General features: G+C 36.8%; 1 protein-coding gene across 3 annotated transcripts in view; it reads right to left on the bottom strand.

Annotated features, from left to right (window-relative positions):
* The window catches only part of asic2 (acid-sensing (proton-gated) ion channel 2), a 336,573-nt gene that overhangs the window by 5,426 nt on the left and 310,920 nt on the right, over nucleotides 1–20,227 (bottom strand). For all 3 annotated transcript variants that reach the window (XM_044099872.1, XM_044099871.1, XM_044099870.1), the window contains 6 exons: nucleotides 17,674–17,801; nucleotides 9,483–9,633; nucleotides 9,103–9,159; nucleotides 2,124–2,277; nucleotides 663–754; nucleotides 35–114 (listed from right to left, as the gene is read on the bottom strand). In XM_044099872.1, the coding sequence (XP_043955807.1) occupies nucleotides 35–114; nucleotides 663–754; nucleotides 2,124–2,277; nucleotides 9,103–9,159; nucleotides 9,483–9,633; nucleotides 17,674–17,801 (662 nt within the window). The remainder of the gene's footprint in view (nucleotides 1–34; nucleotides 115–662; nucleotides 755–2,123; nucleotides 2,278–9,102; nucleotides 9,160–9,482; nucleotides 9,634–17,673; nucleotides 17,802–20,227) is intronic.

Genomic DNA, 20,227 nt, shown 5'->3' with positions numbered 1-20,227 from the left:
TTCGTGTAAAACTAAAAAAAGGCATGTCACTGACCTCATAGGCATAATCAAACAGTTCTAAGATGGTGAGGATGCTGGCTCCGATGAACAAACCCATCTGTCCTCCAATATCACCTGCAGAAAGATGTATGTGCAGTAAGAAAAAAGAAAAAACGGCCCACATGACCTCAAATCATAAGAATAACAAATACAAAAAATCTTTATTTTCTTTTACACTGAGCTAGCTTATTGTAGTGCTTCAGGCAAGGAGGCGGCAGAAAGCAAAACACTATTTATCAGTATTTTACTTTTGGTAAAGATGTGTTAAAAACTCAGAATAACTTGCGGAGAAGCTTGGCGTTACTTTAAGGACATGTTCTATGTAGGGTTATGAGCAGTTTCTTGGGTTTTGGATAATAGTTCCTTTTCTTTGGTTAATTCTGGACCTGCGAACCTTTAACATACACAGAAATCCATCTAACTTAACAGACAAGTTCTGGAAATAAATTCTAATAAAAGGCTTCCCGTGACAGAAGTGATAAAAATTCAAATAAATCAAAAATGTCAAGGTGACATCGCCGATGACATTATCATTAATGTCATCGGATGCATATCTAGGATTGATAAATGAACGAGTGATGAACCCAGGTTTAGTGAAATGAAGGCCAGTCCAGCAGACATACCCAGTAATCCTGCCACCTCATAGGCTTTTTTCTGCTCAATGGTCTCGTAGTTCAGAGCTTCAAAGAACACATCCAGCACCAAGATGTTGTCTCTGCAAAAGAGGAAATATAGCCAGACTTTTTTCTAACGTAGGAAACGTAATAATGAACAGTTTTTAACCGTATGGACAGAGAACGCCCTTGTAGCCGCAGCTCAGCTTCAAACAGACAGCAAAAGTGTCTGATACTTAGTCCTATCTATGTTATAGAACATAGCAAGTAATCACATTCAGTTGGACAAGCAGTGCCCTGCAAAAGCTTTTTCTAATCATAAGCTTCAATGTGTTTTTAGATTTTGTGTGATTCATTTTTACAAATAAAAAGAGGAAGGTGTGATGTGCATTTTTATTCTAGGCTCTTTTTCTCAAAATATACTTAAATAAAAGCCATTGCAATCAATTTCCTTCAAAAGGCTCCTGATTATTTATCATGTGTGTGTTCACATGTTTGTAATTTGATCTCAGTAGAAATCCAGCTGCTGTGTGAAGGTTTTTGTTAGAAAGCTGCATGTAGACCAAGAATCACAGCAGAAAGGTCAGAGGTGAAGCTGTGAAGTGGATTAAAACAGACAAATCTGTCAGCGGCTGCAAAGACTCAATTCTAGGCCAGAGGTTCAGCTTCCAGCAGAATGATAACAACATAAACTCAGAGCTGCAATTTTTATATTATTTACAGGTTAAGGCCAAGGCATACTAAGGCTGTCAGAATGGCTTAGTCAAAGTTCAGACCTAAAGTAGGAATCAGGAGACAAGATGTGCAAAGTGGGTCAAAACATATCCCAAAAGGCTTGTAAAAATAATAAAATAACTAGAAATGCATAACAATTATCAGATTTTAACTTGTAAAAATTAGAAAAAAACTTCACGTTTACAACGATGCACTTTCTTATGTTGGGTATCACATGAAATCCAAGTAAAATACAATATATTTAATACTTCTATCATTAAAAATAAGAACAGGTTTGGTAAGGCTCCATAAATCTAAGTGATTCAGCCATAAAAACCATTCTATGAATAAATATATTAAAACATGATTTAAACTCTTGTGTCTATAGGTAATATCTCTTAGATATTACCTATAGGCAATATCTAAGAGACATATAGATATTGTCTCTTAGATATGTCTCTTAGGCATTGTAATGCCTTGATAATTAACATTACAATTATCAAGGCTGATAATTGTAATGTTATCTTTAATGAGTAATTCCAAAAATAATAACAAGCTGTTTTTATTACATATATTTGTTTTAAACATTTCATAACAAGTCAATTGAGAAATTGTCTTTTTAACAAATTATATTATTTTAAGCAGAAAAAGTCTGACAACCTAAAACAGTCAGTTGTTACTTGCTAATATATTACTTAAGCGTTAAATGTTTAGGTGCTGCTGCAGTCAAACTGTTAGAAAAACACAACTACTCACGAGATGTACTTCTCTGACTTGTTGAACTTCTTCTGCAGGTAGCGCGCTGACGTCTTGCTGGGGATTTTGACCATGGACAGCTCCTTGTTGTAGCGGGTCATGTTGCACGGCGTCCTGCACATGCAGCTGCTGCTCTCCACAGCCGACAGCTTAGCTTTGGACAGAAATGGTAATGGCCACGCAGGAATTTGGGCGGTGAAAATGAAATGTGTTGATGATGGATGGGATGAAGTTGATAGAAATGGGAAACATTTTAGGCGCATAGTCAGTCTTTTCCATCAACAGGGTCATAAATATTTTGACACATCCACTTTAAAAGGCCGTAGCTGTCTGGGCTCCATCACAGTATTAATTTGGAGCTTCTGATGGACTCATGAATATTGTGCTGACCCTGTGCAAATTTCATTAAGGCCTTCTACCCTCGAGACATTTTATATATAACAATGAAAAAATAACTCTTGTTTAAAAGGCCTTGGCTGAGATTTGATAATAAAATCTGATGAAATAAAAGGCCAAAAGGAAAGTCGTTTGCAGATCAAACAATGGATGCATTAATCTGATGTTATGTAAGAAGATCAATTATCAGCTGATGCCAGACAGGGCATTTTAATTGGTGTTTTAGTTCAGCAAGAGATGTGCGAGAATTTTATACAACAAAATAAAAATCTATATTTAGTGTGTGGGAACTGGAAAGACAGTCTTTAGTTTAATAACTACAAAAACTTTTCATGTTCGTTTAATGAAAGGAGAAGGGCAACAAAACAGTTTCTTCTCCGTTGTAGATTTATTGGAGCATTAAGGACTGAATTTGTTGGTTGCACAAGGGCAGTAAAAAGGTAATGACTTCACAGTGAGGACGTATTTTACACAATACAATGACGTGCAAACAAAAATTACGATTGGTCGGCTGTTTCTGCCCTGTTAGAGCGTTATTGATGCATTATATTATCAATTAGGACAGTTACTGAGTGAAAAAAGCTGCTTGACTTTGTGCAATTTAAAAGCTTTGCACTTGAAGTTCTATATATAGAAGACAACCAGGACTAAATGTCAGGATATTCTGACATTTCATGCAAATTTCACACAAAACCATAAATTTACATCAATAAAAACTAAAAAAAAAATAAATAAATCAAATCAAGACAAAGTTAATTATATAAAATAACAGCTGACCAAAGTGGTTCACTTAGTAAACAACAACTAAAGCTAGCAAAATGATCAAAAGTAGCACAACACACGTATTGATGTCCAGTTTAACTACAGATGAAGTGATTGAAAAAATATGTATTCTAAGCTGAAACTGACAAGAAAAGGTGAACTTGCTCTACTTGTCTCTCCAATCAACGAACGAGAGACCAAGACGGATTTTAATAGCAAAGACGATCAGATTAGAAGTGTCAGGCCAAGTCATTACAACTTTAGACAGAAATAAAGTTTTAAACTGATTACTGTAATAAATAGGAAGCTGGTGCAAGATTTCTAATCCAGGGCTGGTATGATTTTGCCGTTGGCTTCCAGTCAGGAAGAGCTGTTGCATTTTCTACTGCCTGCAGACCCATTAGCAATGCCTGATTAACACCTGTAATCCGACTGAGATGTAATAAATGTATGGATTACTGTCTCAGACGCGTCCGGAGGGATGGAGGCTTTGATTTTACTGAGCCAACAGAGTTCTGACAACGTTGCTAATCTGTTTGTCTCATTTCCCGGCAGATAGGTGACATTATGAGTCTAATAATTCATAGAATAATCATGAGAGACATCTAATTGCAGTTAATTACGTTTTCAGTACCTTATTTTCTGTCTATACAGAAACATAACTCAGCTTAGGTAGCTCTTTTTAAATCACGATGTACTCTTCAGCTTTAGTTGTAAATTTCAACAGAAACTGTGAAATGCCTTCTGGGATTTTATTTATTTATTTATTTATTTATTTATTTTTATTTACAAATGTGATAAACATGGAAAACATATCAGTTTCAGACTAAAGTAGCCTCTCTCAGCCTCTGCCTCTACAGACTCTGAGCTTCAGAAAGCCAAGTGGATCTGACATTTCGCTTTTGTATTCCACCTGAATTCAAAGGTCATGCATAAAAAAAAAACACACACACACACACACACACACACACACGCACACACACACCCACAACACGGGGACAGAAGGAGAGCAAACATGACTGCTGAACACTGCCCCATTTTACACAGCGGCTCAGGTCGTGTAAATGTTTGCTCCACAGAAGCTCTAATGACAGCCTAAGTCATAGTCTGCATCACAGAGGGGAAGAATGTAAAGCTGTGAACACAAACATGCCCCGGGGCGGCTTCAGTTGAAACAGCCTTCACCCTGACAGCAACAAATTTTTGCCACAGAAAGCTACATTCAGGGCTCTGCACTGGCAGCTTGAAGATGGGAAAAAAAATCCCTCAGTGGATAGTTGTGTGTGATGCCTTCAGCTTACTTAGGAAAACTCAGACAACGATGATTCTAATGCAAAGAGGCACAAGCCTTTCAGATATAGCTCAGTCTGACGTGTCTGCCGCTCAAACGCCCTTTACTAAGGTTGGAGACTTTAAAATTGTTTAAACAGATGGCATTAGTGAAACACCTATCCAATACAGTCTTAAGAAATCATTGGATTTCAGTTTTTTTTTTCTTTCAGGAAATTCACTAGCTTTTCTTTGAATGGAAAATAAAAATGGGTTAATGCTTTCAGGGCTGCACCTCACTATAGCAGCTCTGTGGCAGACCTGCAGATCACAGAGCAAAAGGCAGATCCCCCCCCACGGTGCAATAATAGCTGCCAGGGCTTCGCAGACATGTAAGTGAGAGAGAGGATTTAATACAGCTCCACAGTGGTGGCTTATTTTTTATTCAAATGTGACGTTATTGGATTCATAGGAGCACCTCTCTGCGCATTTAAATGACTGATACTTTGTCCGAGCCTTGAAACCTTTTGTCCACTTTCTTTACAAATTTTCTCTTACTTAGAACAAATTACCATAAGCTCCTTACGGCATTCTTACTTTGCAAACTTAAATACCAGCATATTTTGGAATATTACTTCATAAAAACCAAAAAAAAAAAAAACCTTGAATGTATCAGAACTACTGATATAGTCTGACTATTGCACCATTTTTGAAGAACTGATCACTGAGCTGCTGCAGCAGGAACTACAATCTATTATCACGCAGTCTGCATCATATTCAGTCAAGGAAGATTAGAAAAACGAGATGTTAGAATCCAACAGATGCCGCAGCCTCTTAAAAAAGAAAAAAGAAAAAAAAACAATAAAGATTTGTTTCCAAAACCTAAGGGACACAGTTACAGAGGTATAAAAATCCAATCAAACTTCGGTGCATGCAGCATCCTCTGAAAGGGGAAGCCAACTGCAGGAAAATACACCAAATCTTTCTGCTTTCCTGCATCATTTAGTGCAACATCCTGCTTCAGAGTGCTAACTCAGTCACATTATCTTGCACTAAATATCCTTGTGGTGTGGGAGTGTACAGCTTTGATGCCAATTGCTTGGAGGCATTGTTGCCCTTGGCTGCCTTTTTTTCTGCTTTTTGGAAACCTTTCTGGCTTTGCAGAAATAATTTACCATTTGATGGGAGAAGTGTAGGCTGAGCAGACGGAAGGCTGTGAGGGGAGAGAAAGTTGCTCTAATGGTGTTTTGACCACTTGTGTAAGTTAACAGGGTTGGAAACCACTCAGAAAACTTTTGAAACAAGTTAATACCTTTTTTTCCAAAAAATATCTAGTTTCTACAAAACAATTCATATTGTTACTTAAGTTTTAATAAAGCCACGACTTATAAAAAAAAAAAAAAGATTAATTTCCATTAATTTGGGTGATTTAAGCAATTAATTACTGTTACTTTTTTCTACATTAGACTGATAAGCAGCAGTGATGTTGTGGTTTTGGGTTGAGTGTTAGCCGTCGTGACATCTCCCTGTTTTTAGCTAAGATTAAATGACTTTGCACCATAACTTCAGGCTGGACTGGAGACTATTTTTTAAGAAAACTGATTCTTTAGTGTGTGCAGCAATACACTACAGATCACGTTCCAGTCTGCAGTTGCAAGTGTTATCTACTCCACTTTGGTAAGCTGAAGAAGCAACATCTACACCAGGGATGTAAACACACTCAATAAAGTCATTGAAAGGGCAGGTAGACTTATTGGACAGAATGTGGAGATGAGTAGAATAAGTCGGGGTCAAGAGGTCAGAGAACAAATTGCTCACCATCAAGGGGAGTCCAGCCTGCGCGGTTCAGGACCTCCAGCAGAGACAGTGGAGTTCTTTCAAAGACTCACTCTCTGCTCCCCAAAAAATGCTACAATAGCTTTCCTCTGTCTAAGAGCTGACATGTTCACTGCTCTTAATTTTCATTTTTAAAAAATCTTTTTTTTTTTCATTCAAAAAATTGTATATTTGAGCACTTAATTGGAATATCTTTAATGACCTTACAGCAATTACATCCTTATCATGGTGGCAGACAAGCTTTTATATTGTTTCCCTGATATTTGATGCGTTTCTGTCAGAACCTAAATGTGACCAAGCAGGAATATTCCAACATGTGACTTTGAAATAATCTGCAAAGAATATGAATTAGACTCTATTGTATGTATTGTTGATGCTGCCAGATGTATAAACTCATCAGTCCATTTCAAGGAAGCTAAATGTGAACTAAACTTGTGGCTTATGTAATTAGCAGATGCTGCAAACTTAATATATGAAATCTTTTGGGTTCGGAATAATTTGATTTTAAACATGGATCACAATCAAAACATACGCATGATGTGTTGCTAGAAGTCTTTACATTTGAAGCAATTACTGAAGCAAGTTCCAGTGCAATATTTACAGCTTCTAACAGGAAGAAAAAAGTGTAGTTCAGTTAATCAGATGTGGACTAAAATACACAAATTCAGTGCTTTGTTTCGAACATCATAAAACTTCATGACCTGTGTTTAAGCTCTGTGCTCTGTGCATGTCTCTCTCTCTCTTACGTCGAGGACTGTCTGTCTATATCTGTGCTCTGGGTTCAAAGAGCCTCAGCAGCCTCTCATTTTCTGCCTCTTAATGAATGAATAACATAGTTTAGCAAACCATGCACAAGATAAAAAGCCATAATTGTAAAAAATTGTGCATGCAAACATGGCCGTGTCTCATAATCAATGCCAAAGACGCAACCTGGGGAAATGTATCTGAGACAGGTAATGAGGGTAAAGATTCCTCATGGATCATTTAAAAATTCCACAATCAGGGCCTGAGAAGCAGAAAGAGCCGTTTCCATGGAGACAACAATACCATACTGCAACATTTCTCAAGTTTTAAATGACTTCAAAAATGGGTTACTGTCCAAACATATTGTAAATGATAACTGCAATAAATATACACAATTTGCTTCTGCAAAGTCAATATTAATTATGAAGTTTTGTTTTTTGTTGTTCACTTCCTGAACATTTTTTGGCTCATTCCAGGATTTTTGGAACAAAATGAGAATACACACACCATAAAGCTGCAGCATAATCCTTTATCCTCAGTTATTTTTTATGGATATTCTGAACTAATGTTTCAATAAAAATATCAAACTGAAAGGGCTTTGTCTATAAACTTAATTAAAAAAAAATCCCATATTGCTGAACTGTTAAAAATACAGCATATAAAAAACCCAGGTAATGATGGATACATAAAAATAGAAAGAAGTGTATAGCCACACCCAGCTTCTTTCTCTGTGATTATCTATAGATCTGCAACAACCTAGACATACGATATGACTAAAATGGTTATCATTTAAATGTAAAGGTAGAAAATGGAGTGGCAAATTTATGCACAAATGAAACCAAAGACAAAATAAGATTTCTTCCCAGTTCCTCTCTAAAGTAAAGCTCTCCATAACTCCTGTTTCTTTCTTATATAATCTTACTTCATCCTGAGTCTCCATATCAACATAGGCATTTATTTCTCCTTCAGTTGAAGGTGACATCATCTAGCGACTCATTTTTCAGCTTGTTCGTTTTTCATTTGGCAGACATTCCTCCTCTCTTAGTAAATGTTGGTGCTTGTAATGCCAAAATTTTGTCATTACTTGTTTTCTTTATTTACCAACCAATTAAAATCACATTAAAATGTGATTTTAATGACATCTTTATGAGTTTAGAGATCCATTTTTAATGACTTTAATTTGTTTTGCTTAATATTTATACCCCGCTCTTGAAATTGACGCTTGGATCTATTTATTTAATGTAGAACATTGTATTTCTATTCATATCTCTCTGTCTAATTTCAGAAATAAAAGAAACAGAAAACTGATTTTGAAGATGAAACCTCAGTGATGGTGTTGAGGTCTTCAGTGAATGTTTACCTGTTTCCCTCTTTGTGTATGTTAAATAAAGAACCAAATCTGATATGAACTTCATACAGGTGCATTTCAAATCCCTGTATATGAATACTTGAATATGAAGGAAGAAGTTAACTCTCTAAAACCTTTTACATGTCTCCATCCATTTACTTCAGTCCAGGCTTTGTGATGTATTATCTCTCTGACTATCCATGCATTAAATTGAACTCTAACACTGCGGTCCCTGTCGACTCTGCTGCTGGTTACAGACTTGAGTCCTTCACACAAAAGTGGAAAGATTAAGATGGCTACCATCTGAACCTCATGCACTTCACCAGAGATATGTGGAAAAAATACTCTGAAATATCTGCAGTTTTATTAGTGCAATTTGATTATACTGCAGAATGTAATAAAAGTTTCTGAAACAAGTAGGTGTATTATTTAAATGTTCTCTGAGTAAATTGTTTTGCAGTAATTTCTTATAAATCAAATATTTTTTTTTACTTTATCTTTCACTTCTTTAAAATTCATCTGTACAACAGTCTCTGCCAAGTCATTTGCAGAGGCTGTAATGATGCATAAACCATGATACTGTATGTGTTTCTTCTTGACTTGTGTGTGTCCAAACTGTCTTACCCAAAGCAGGCTCGGCGCAGTCTTTATACTGCTCAGGGGTGCAGTAGGAGGCGTCACCTGGGAACAGAATAAATACTGTACATTACAGCACATTTAATCAGCCTTGATGCTTAAACATGAGCTTATTGGAAAACCTAACAAATGAAGTGAAAACATGTGAACGAATGAGAATTTTTCTGTGAGAAACAGCCTCCTTGTACCTCCCAGGTACACCTTGTAGTCCTAGGGCTTTTTAAAATGCCAACAACTAATCCAGTATTGATTTGTCATATCAATATGATGCTGGTAAATCTCCTGGAAAATACTGCAACCTTGCTGAAAACTCTTGTTGATGAATGAGCGCTCAATACATCGTCGCAGAGTACAACAGAGATGCTTACCTGGCATGTGCACCATCCTGCAGTTGCAGTTCTCCACAATGTAGCGAGTTTCACAGTCAATTCTGCAGGCCGTTACGCTGTAGACCTGAAAGAAGCCCGACTCCAGAGCCTTGGACTCACACTCTCCCCATGGGGGAGGCAGGTAGGTCAACTGAGGGGAAGAAGAGAACCAGGAGTCCAGTTAGCTTTCTCTGCCAACTGGAAAAGAAAATCAAATCAAGTCATTTTATTTCTTAAGGCCAGAAGTAAAGTTATTGTCTTCTTGTTAAATTGCAAAATAACTGGAATTAGCAACATTCTTTGAAAGCAGAGTTACATTTTTTTGTCACACACTAGCATGAAAAAGACCAAAAGATTTCAGAAAGCTAATCACTGTCTCATGGGGAAAATGTCTTATTATAAGTGACATTATCAGCCAGTGGAACTGGTGCTTTTTCAGAAATTGTTTACTTAAAATAAGCTCCTATTTCTTGTTGAAAAAATATCATTATCTTATTTCAAGCCTGTTAAGATATTATACCAAAAAGACTTGGTAGGATTTTGTGTTTTTGCAGTGTTACCTTGAAAGGACGGATTCTTTATTAGGTTTGGATAAACACGAGTAAACTATACACTTTTTATTGACTTTAAACAGATGGAAATTAAAATAAAAACAAAGTAAAAACCACTGAAAAGTTTTGTAAATAACCAACTGAATCCTAAAGATCCCATGGAGGCAGAGTGCTTCAAGAACCAAGATGGCTTGGCAGACAGTAATTCAACAGTTAGCCAGACGCTTTGAGAAAAATCCCCCAACATAAAGTGAGGGAAGCACATAGAAATGCTCCTGCGGTTGTGAAGGATGGGACAACAGATGAGGATTGAGGGACACTGGGCTGAGCAGCATGGAGGCCCATCTGCTCCACAGCACAGGCATCGAGGTCCAGCCCTGCTTTGTATCCATCACCCTCTGTTCCCAGTTTCCCTTGCTGTCATCTCAGAGGATCCCAAGTGAGTCAGCTTGTTCTGCCAAAAGACTTTTTTTGGGGTGGGTGGAGCATCCTGCCAGATTAAACCTGGCTCCACTCTGCTTGTTGGTAATGACAGAATTTGAAGCCTTGGCTTGATTTCTTTTCAGGTGATATTGCTTCTCAGCTACGGTGCAAGATGGAAGATGCTATCATCTTAGCAACACTAGAGTAGAACAATAGATTTCGACTAAATCCACGCAGCAGCCTGGAAAGCTTGGCATTTCAGTGTCCAAAAACCTTCATCCATTTGGATGCAGCTAAATTGTTTCTTATTATAAAAAAATATGCCTTTCTCAAAGCCAGCAACAATTACATGCTATATACTGACATTGAGAAGCTATTAATTATGTCAGAGATTTAAAAAATTTTCTTCTTGGCGATCCTTAACCTTTACAATCACCCTCACATTTCACCTTCTGGCCTAATTAAAGTCAGATGTAGCTGATGTGAGATTTGATTAATTCTCTGTAATCAAATAATTCAATATCACTTCTCACTATGTTGAGACCTGTGGACCTGATTGTGGTCTTATCTAATAAAAGCCGAGGCTTGTGGGCCACTCAATGTGTTATTAATCCATGCTCGATTCCCCTGTTGTACCAGAGCAATACTTTAATTAGGCCATACAGCTCTGCAGAGCAGAGATGTTGTTAAAAAGTAGATAACAGCATGAGTTACAATGAGGTCATCCCATTAGTGCTGCCTGGGTGAGCTGAAATGCAAATTGTGAACAATAGGTTTGAGCAAAACCACCTTTATGTGTTATTGTTGGATTTCTGAGCAGAGTGCTAAGCAGCAATACAAAGACCCTGGGTTTGAATTAGGAGTCTTCCTGGAAAAATAAAGATGTTTTGTCAATGGAAATATTGCTTTCCTGTGGTAGAGGAACAGCATGCCCTTTTAGTTTAATTTAAAAGACTACTGCTAGCCAATTCTGAATTCAGAGAGCTTAAATAAAAATAAAAAAAAGGTTGCATGAGGACTCTTTCTGTCGGCCCAGAGGTTGGCTTGATTAAAGCTGCTTTGATGTAGGTCTGATGGCATTAATTAAAATCTGTTAATTTAATCTCTTTGTTAAGCAAATTTTCCAGGCAGAATGACTGGTATCTGTTACCAAGATTCACTTATCACCATTTTAAAATGAGCCACACAGCCAGATTTAGATCTTTCTTTTAGGTATGCTGTCAGTCAAAATATTGATTGTTATTTCTCAGATTTAAATAAAAAAACAACTTAAGGTAGAAGGTGAAGGAGATGGGTCCAAACTTGCAGCAGCTCTGTATCAATTAGCAGGGGTAAAATTTGCCCTTTTTTTTTCCCTCTCCTGTTCAGGGTTGTGAAGAGGAGCAGCGTTTTCACAGGCATGCAGAGGACGGCTCGTCTACGCCCTGCCAGTCACAGAACAGGGCTGGCAGACGAGCACAGACCCTGAGAGCCGCATTACTCAGGATGCCTACACATTGTTGAGCATGTCTCCTCTCTAACTGTTTATTGCTTCAATATATCAAGCTCTGATGTGGGAAGGTCACGTTTAAACTTTATTGAAGAAATGTCCCAAAACTCTTAGCTGAAATGTCTCATCTTGTTTCCAGGATGATTTAATCATTCAGTGTCGTTTGACCGACTTTGAAAGACAAAGATGAGATGTGCATGGATTTAATCTGATTTTATCACTTTAGGTCTGGTATTTTACAAAATGGCAGTGATGATGAACTAACAGGACTGGATTTGGAAAAAAATAAGTTGACCTGTGAAGCCATTTCAAAATGTACTTAAGATTTAAATTATTGTACTGCAAAAACTCTGAATCTTACCAGATATTTTTGCTCTAGTTTCTTGTGCAAATGTCTTAGTACACTTGAAATGAGACCAAATTAATTTCCAAGCAACTTTCAACAATTTATATGAGCTTGTTTATTTTATTTTAAAGGTTTTGTTGGCTCCAGTGGCCTTTATTTGAAAGTAATTTGACAGGAAACAGGGTAATCAGAAAGGGGGAAGATATTTGGTAAATGCCGCCAGGCTGAGAATCGAACCTGCGACCACCACCACGAGGACTAAGGCCTCAATACGTGGGTCGTGCGTTTCCCCTGCGCTACTACAGCACTAATAAAAAGTACTGGTTTTCACTTATAACAAGATATTTCTTCCATATTAAGAGTGAAATATAGTGCCAGTACTAGAACTAGCACTTTTTCATTAATATAAAAATATTCACCATGCATTCATTCATTACAAACATCATTGAAGCAATATAAAATATAGGGCTCATAACGAAAAGGCTAAGAAGAAATTTCACTTTAAATTTTTTTAAAATACAGTAGTCTTACAAATCAAGCCTGTGATTTAAATAATGTGAACTCCATAAATAGTTAATTCTAGGTTTGGCTTCTCTAAGTACAGCAGTTTTGAAGCCAGACTCCACCCAAAGGTCGTGCATGTTTTAAATGTTTGCCTGTTAGAAAACACTTCATTTGCATGAAAGGAACATTAGCTGGTTAAATCTGGAAACGAACCACAGAGGTAATTCAATTTTCTGATTCAGGTGTGGTGCAGCACAGACACATCTAAAATATGCATGACATCAGCCGTTGAGGATCAACCCACCTCTACCCTAAACACAGACATAGCAGTGAAATAGCTCTGTTTTTTCAACATCAGTACACAGCTGCAAACTGTGTTTTAATGAATTTCTGTTCAGTGCAGAATTATTCCATTCAGGTTTCATCAGGGTAATCATAATAATTGTTAACAATTAACTAGAGGAAATTTAATGCAGTCTAAATTCCTTAAATAGCAAAATAAGTATGAAAAAACACTAAATTGGATGCTCCACCTTGGATATCAATTTTGGCTAGCCAGCCCTGTTAATGATAATATTTTCTTACAGTGTGTAAAAACAGCTGTTTGTTCACTTTTTTCTGCTGGGTTCCCAATTCTGCCATGGAGATGACTTAAAAACTTTTTGAGAAAAACCTTTCACACAAAATAAACCAATTGAGGTGATTCTGTCACTAGACAGTTGATCTACAAATCAGACAAATACAATACTGACTTCAGACAGTGAATATTGTTTAAACCTATGGGCTGCCACTTAAAAACCCAATGGAACTGTGTAGGCATACTGGATTTCAAACAAATCACACCAATCTGGACTACGAGAAAGAAAGGAAGAAAGGGGTTGAGATTGGGATTGCAATCAGCTATCTAAAGTAGTAATTTATGACAATTTTATAGTGGCTATGCTCTGAGAGTTAATTTAAATCAATTTGACTCAGAAGTACTTTGTATAAATCTTGTGCCTCATATTAACAGCAACAATGGAGACACAGAAAGCCACAGAAATCCATTCGCACTTAAATTCAGAGATCCTGAGGAGGAGATGACGACAATGAAATCAGGATATTCAACTGATAAGAAACGGTTGGCATCTTGTCCATACCAACCCTACTTTTAGTTGAGGAAAAAAAAGTTTCTTCTGCCAATTTTGTGGCAGATTTCCTTCTACTTTTGTCTGATTTGGTCCTAGAGGAAGAGAAAAACTATAGCCAGAATAAAACTCTGGTTCTTATGTTTTTGCAGTGGAAATACATATAAAGTAATTTGATATCAGTGAAACAAAACACGGAATGACAGCTCTAATAAAACCTAATTAATTGTGTTAAAGTATGCATTTATGTGTATAACTTTAACATTTAACAGCACTATTTCCATACCTACATTGATGGGACAATGCATTCCACTGTCTTTTTTTTCCCACCCATATCCAGAAACTTTAAAACTGAACTCAGTACTAATCGGTGATCATGACTCCCTCATAGAACATATGTAAACGTTCTGTACTAAAAGCCTTTTGCAAACCTTTCCTCTGAGCAGTAAACTCAACAATTCACTCTTCTTTTTTTGCATTTATAAGCCGCAGATGATGAAAGTTTCTGATAAAATACCGCAATGTAATAAACAAACAAACAGGAAGGATGCCCATCTTTGCTTAGTTTCATTGTGGCATCACAGATAATCTGAAAATAATCATTTGATCCAACCCATCTGGCTGGAGTTCCATTTACAGACACTCCCCACCTGCTCCTCAGCCTGCTGCTGCACAAACTTTGGCGCTGCCAACGTTGATTTAGGACCTTCTGCAGCAGCCCCTTCCGCTCAGACATCTGAGATTTTTATTCATTTGGCATCAAACTTTTAAGCTTTTTGTTTTGCATGTTACCCAATTTTTCCATATTTATTTCCATTAGAAATAAAGGAATTATACTGATGATTTGTACAGTAAAAGTTAATTAATTCAATGGGAGAACGACAAATATGTTAGAAAGTCAAAACCTTTCAATGTTTATGAAATTGTTTTAAATTTAAAGTAAAGTTTTAAACTTTCTGACACAGGGACAAAGGAGCATTTCTAAGAGCTTTTCAGAAACACGTTTCAAAACTAAGCATACATTCAAATAAAGTTTCCAATCACTCCTGCTGAATGTCTTAGTGTTGATCAATTTGTCATGAACTCTCTGAAAAGCCTCCCCAAAGTTTTAGTCTCAACCCTTTTGGAAAATTGTTGAGTGTGCCTAAGTCCTGTGCCAGACTGGACTGAGTCAACAAACCAACTAATCCAAATGAACTCTACAAATTTTTGCCAAGAAGTGGAAGAGCGGATAGATTATCCAGTCAGAATAATACCATCAACATTTTGATGGCAATATTAAAAAAATGCGGCTGTGGTTGGACGATTGTGCCAATGGATGTACAGGTAAATCAGATATTTACGTACTTACTAAGATAAATCAGATTTTCTTCCTTATTGTCTGACATTAAAGTAAATCTTCCTAGTTTAAGTCATTTAGGATTAACAAAATAATTTGTATTTACCATATCCCAGAATATTTATATAGAAAATGTAACTTTTTTTTTCAAATTCCCAGCTTTACTTACTTTACCCTTGTATTTGATAAAATTGGCTGATTCAGATTTCTCCTCATAATATTATCTCAGGTTAACTTTGATGACAAGCTAAGTCCTTTTCCTTTAGCACATTTGCAAACTGTAATGTTTGCAAATTTTAGAGAAATTGATTATTCTTCTAAGTGTGGCCTTCCAGGCTACTTTAGTAAAGTTTTGTTTTAATGTTGACAACAGTGAGTTAAGTAGTAGATTTTAGCTAAACATTGCATTTCGCCAATAAAAATCCCAAAATGCTTTACCAATGGATAGCCTAATATTTTAAACGCTAACTTAAAGCTTTAGAAAACACAAACACTCAGACAGAGATCTCCACGGCACTATGAGGTCTATTTCAATTTACAAGACTAAAACAATACATTTCTGTATCTTTGGCCTTCATGTTGTCACTGAACTCCCCAAGCAAAACAGTTTCTGTTAAATGAAACTGTTTTGATGAATAAAAAGATTAATAAAAAGTTTTGTGTTGCTCCAGATTTGTTTGGATTTCTCTGAGATTCACACCAGCAAGTAGAGAGCTTCAGGTTTTACCCTAAAGAAACATACATACGTGTGAATCTAACCAAATGTTGAGAAATAACCTAGAAGAAACAAACAAAGACATGGCATCATCATCTCGACTTACCCACATTGTTACAGTGATTAGCACTGACTGAGTTATCTTTTCATGCACAACAGCCAGTAGTTTTATAATGGTAATCTGAAATTTTTTTCTTTGCCTTCTGAAACAGGAGAAACATATACAAAATCCCAAAGATCGACATTTTTACATGAACTCTATTCTGTTTCATAGCTCAGTATTAAAAACTTTAACTGATGTGTAGCATTGCTTCATGTAGCTGTGAAATTATCTCATCAGGTAAAGACCAGGTAAAACTGAGCTTTAAAAACAAATGTGTTTTTACAAAACTACGTCGCTACAGTGATGTTTCAATTTCGTAGAACTTTGATGAAAAGAGAAGCAGCAGGTTCTTAGTTCATTAAAGGAATTGGCACCGGCACCCGCCTAAAACGAATATGTGGTTTCTGTTGCGAAAATGTATAATCTAGCTGTCAGCTTACACAAAGCTCTAAAAACTGCGTATAAACGCACAATGAAAACAAAGTAACATGTAACAGGCTGGCATTATGCAAAAGCCAACCCGAGGAAAAGAATGTTGGGAAGACAGCAGTGATTAATGCCGATACTCCATTTAAAGTCACAGAAATGTGGGACAGAAACATGGATATTATTTTTGGATAGAACTGATAAACAGATCAGTAGTTTTATTGTTCAGAAATGACAAGGAATCAAATCCACTCAAGTCAAATTCAAGGTGTCGTGAAGTCATTTTTGTGAACTTCACGGGTTATAACGTTAAAGGCATTGGAAATAACATTGAAAAGAAAAGAAATACTCATTAAAAACAAAGTTAGACTAAATAGTTTGATATTTCAACCCTAAACTCTGCCTTAAAGTTCCAACCTATTGAAAATACTCACCGCACAGCACTTTAGATTTTTCTCTATCAGATAACTGTGTAACATTTGTATCTCCAGATTTGAACTGGAACAATGTTTTCATATTTTTATGGAGAGAAGCTATATGTAGGTTATGTATCACGGTTATTTTTTTATCAGGGTCAATTCCCTGTTAGCATTCAATCGGAATTTGTCTGTTTAAGTTTCTGCTTCTTGTTAGTGTTACAAAACACTTCATAACTACATTAGGTAAGTCTGATGGGGGCAGAATAAACAGATTCATCTTGAGATGTGAATAGGCTACTTGAACTTCAGTGAAGAGCTTTGATAAACAGCCGTCTGAAGTAGAAGAGAGGCAATGGAGAGAAAACATTAACTGGCATTGGCTGTGTATATCTGTAGACCATGCAGGTTAATGTGACAGAATAATGTTTAGCATGATTGAGTAAAGCTTAGATTGGGTTGAGAGCAACTCTACCGGAAAGGTCATGGCTGGAAATAATAGGGGCAAGTTCATCACTCATCTGTCAACAGTCACCAGGAGACCAAAGAGGTCACCTGAAGGCCCCAAGGCAGAACAAGAAAATAAACATCATTCCCCCCTCACACATGAACCTGGATGCACAGAAACTAATCATGCCTGTTATGGCAGGTTATTCATCACATTATCTCTAAGGGATAAACCCAATGTGTGGAGTAGAGGTAGGGAAAGTGCACAAAAAAAGTGATGATGATGATAATGATGGGGCACCTACCCTCTGCTCCTGAGTGGCCACGAAGGTCTGGAAGCCAGGGGCCACGCCAAACCCAAGTTCGTGAACAAATGGCGGCTCCGCCTGACTGTGGATCTGCACCCGCACGCCTGCCTCAAACGCTGTGTCCTCTGCAAGGAAGATGGAGAAACAGAAAGGACAAAAAACAACAATTCAAAAACTAACTCAGCTCAACCATTTGAATGCAAATGCATCAAAATCCGATTTTCATTTCAGAAACAACCTTTTACCAATAAATTCTGGGGGTTCTGACTCTAAGCCTCTGGCTTTTGAGATCGTCTCTGAAATAGGAAAAAAAAACACACACACTCAGACATCCTATTTGTTGTGACATCAAACACAGGTGAAGAATAAGGCTTGGTACTAACTCAACAGATGAAAGAGCCTCTATGCCTCCATTTGGAGCTCTTCAACACACACACACACACACGCACGCACGCACACACACACACACACACACACACAGAAGTACAGACCAAAGAAGGCACAACATTTGCAGACAAAGAATGAGCAGGGTTTGCAGAAATCAATAATGTGCTCAAAGTCAGTTGTGAGTGAAGTGACATTCAATCAGGGCTTTTCCCCATCAGCTGATCAGCCCAACGCCTCAGGGAGCTCTATGACCAACACATGATAGTCTCTGAGTATGACCAGACTGCTCAAAATCGATGCAGCGCAAATACAGACGGACGAAGGCATCAGCCCACTGTGATACACACATTAATCAAACATCTGCAGAGGCTGATGTGGCAGGAGCATGATGGTTTCATGCCAAGGAATTGGTAAATAGATCAAACAAACATTTTCTGAGTTTTCAGAGAGAAGAGAAAACGAAGAAGGGACAGTGCATGTCACTTAAGGAGACATAAATCTATATCTAGTCATTATGAGGACTTGATTTATGTTTTTCCAAGCAAGCCAAGTCCCAGTACTGTAACTCATTAGATTACAAGGGCATGTTAAAGGTTATGTTGTGATTGGTTTACTGTATGCAGGAAACACATCAAAGTTACTTTAATCCAACTAGAACGTCATTAAAACATTGCAATGCATGTTTGCTTTAGGGTTGCACAAAATTTCAAATTTCAATTGTCATTGCAATAATAATATGTGCAATTGTGCAAACGCAAACAACTGCCTGGATCTAATATTTGACAGAGTCATTTCTCCATGTCAATAATATATTTGATTTTGTTTGCTCAGACCTGACAAAGATTTTAGTAACTGGAATGTCAAAGCTCACAGAGCATCTATTAATAATCCAGCTGTCTCCGTCATTTTCTCTCTAAATATTGTATCTTCATTGTGGGTAAAAAATTCTTGCAATTTTATTGAAGACCTCATTATTATGCAACTCCATTACGGCATGTGGGCATTTAGTATTCACCATCTGGCCCAAAGTTTAGACACTATCAGTCCACACATTGTTGGTGTTAGCTCAAATTATGGCTTGGGCAAGTCAGACAGATCTGCAGCTGACGCTGGTCGGGCTTACATTTCAGAAAAACAAACCCATACTTAGAAAAGTTCCCTGATAAAAGTAGAACATGAGGATGTGTCTTTAAATTATTTTTGACTCTTATGGTATTTCACCATATTTCATAAAGCAGTGCACATTTTAGTGCTAATAGCAAGCAGTTTGTGCATTTATTCTGCACCCTTACTGATAACTAGTTAACATTTGTGCCTTCTGGTTTGCAGCTTGTGTCTACAACTCTTCATAATTCAACAAATTCAATTTAGAGGTAATATTCCACCACAAAACACCAGATAATAAACCAAACTAAGTGTCATCTGCTATTCAAGTAGTGTCACAGAGGTAATTTGAAATTGAATAGACAATTTTTTGGATTGTCATACTCAAAGTTAGTTAACTCAAGTATTGCTTTTAATTGTTCATGAAGTTAGAGAAAAATTAACTTTAGCAATCTATTTGTTGTTGGTTTTTTTCATGACAACAACAGCATACATAATTTATTTTCTGTACTTCTTTGATTATTAAAGCAAGTGGGACATGTCCTGGTTCGTTTATAGGAAACAATAGAAGCAAAAATGACCTGTTACAAAGTGTTTACACCCATTTCTTTTCAAGTTATACATAAAATAAAAACTTAAAAAGTTTGACATGAGTGTACTACTCAAACTCAGATAGCATTAATGAACCCATTATTAGTCTGCAGACCAACAGTTCATCATAATCTGAAGAGCTGCTACATCTTAATTAATTTACTGTTGGAGACTGAAGAAGATTTTAAAAAATTAAAGTGGAATGTTTTAAGAACCACACATATACATATATGCAGACAAAACAGGCACAGAAGAACCAACAGAGACCAAGTGATATGTCTAAATCTCCCCTGCAATGCAGAAATCAATGACAAACAGTTTAAGAGAAATATCATCACATATCATTTATATGTAAAGATACAAGTTCACTTCAAGTCCTTGTCTGTTACGCTAAAGATAATAAATAAAGTATATAAGCAAATATGTGTGTAATTTCTAAGTCACCAGGAGTTTATGTAATGAAGCTGAA

Source organism: Gambusia affinis, linkage group LG19, assembly GCF_019740435.1.
Source record: "Gambusia affinis linkage group LG19, SWU_Gaff_1.0, whole genome shotgun sequence".
Taxonomy (NCBI): domain Eukaryota; kingdom Metazoa; phylum Chordata; class Actinopteri; order Cyprinodontiformes; family Poeciliidae; genus Gambusia; species Gambusia affinis.
The sequence above is the reverse complement of the archived record's forward strand: the minus strand, read 5'-3'. Positions and strand labels throughout refer to the sequence as shown.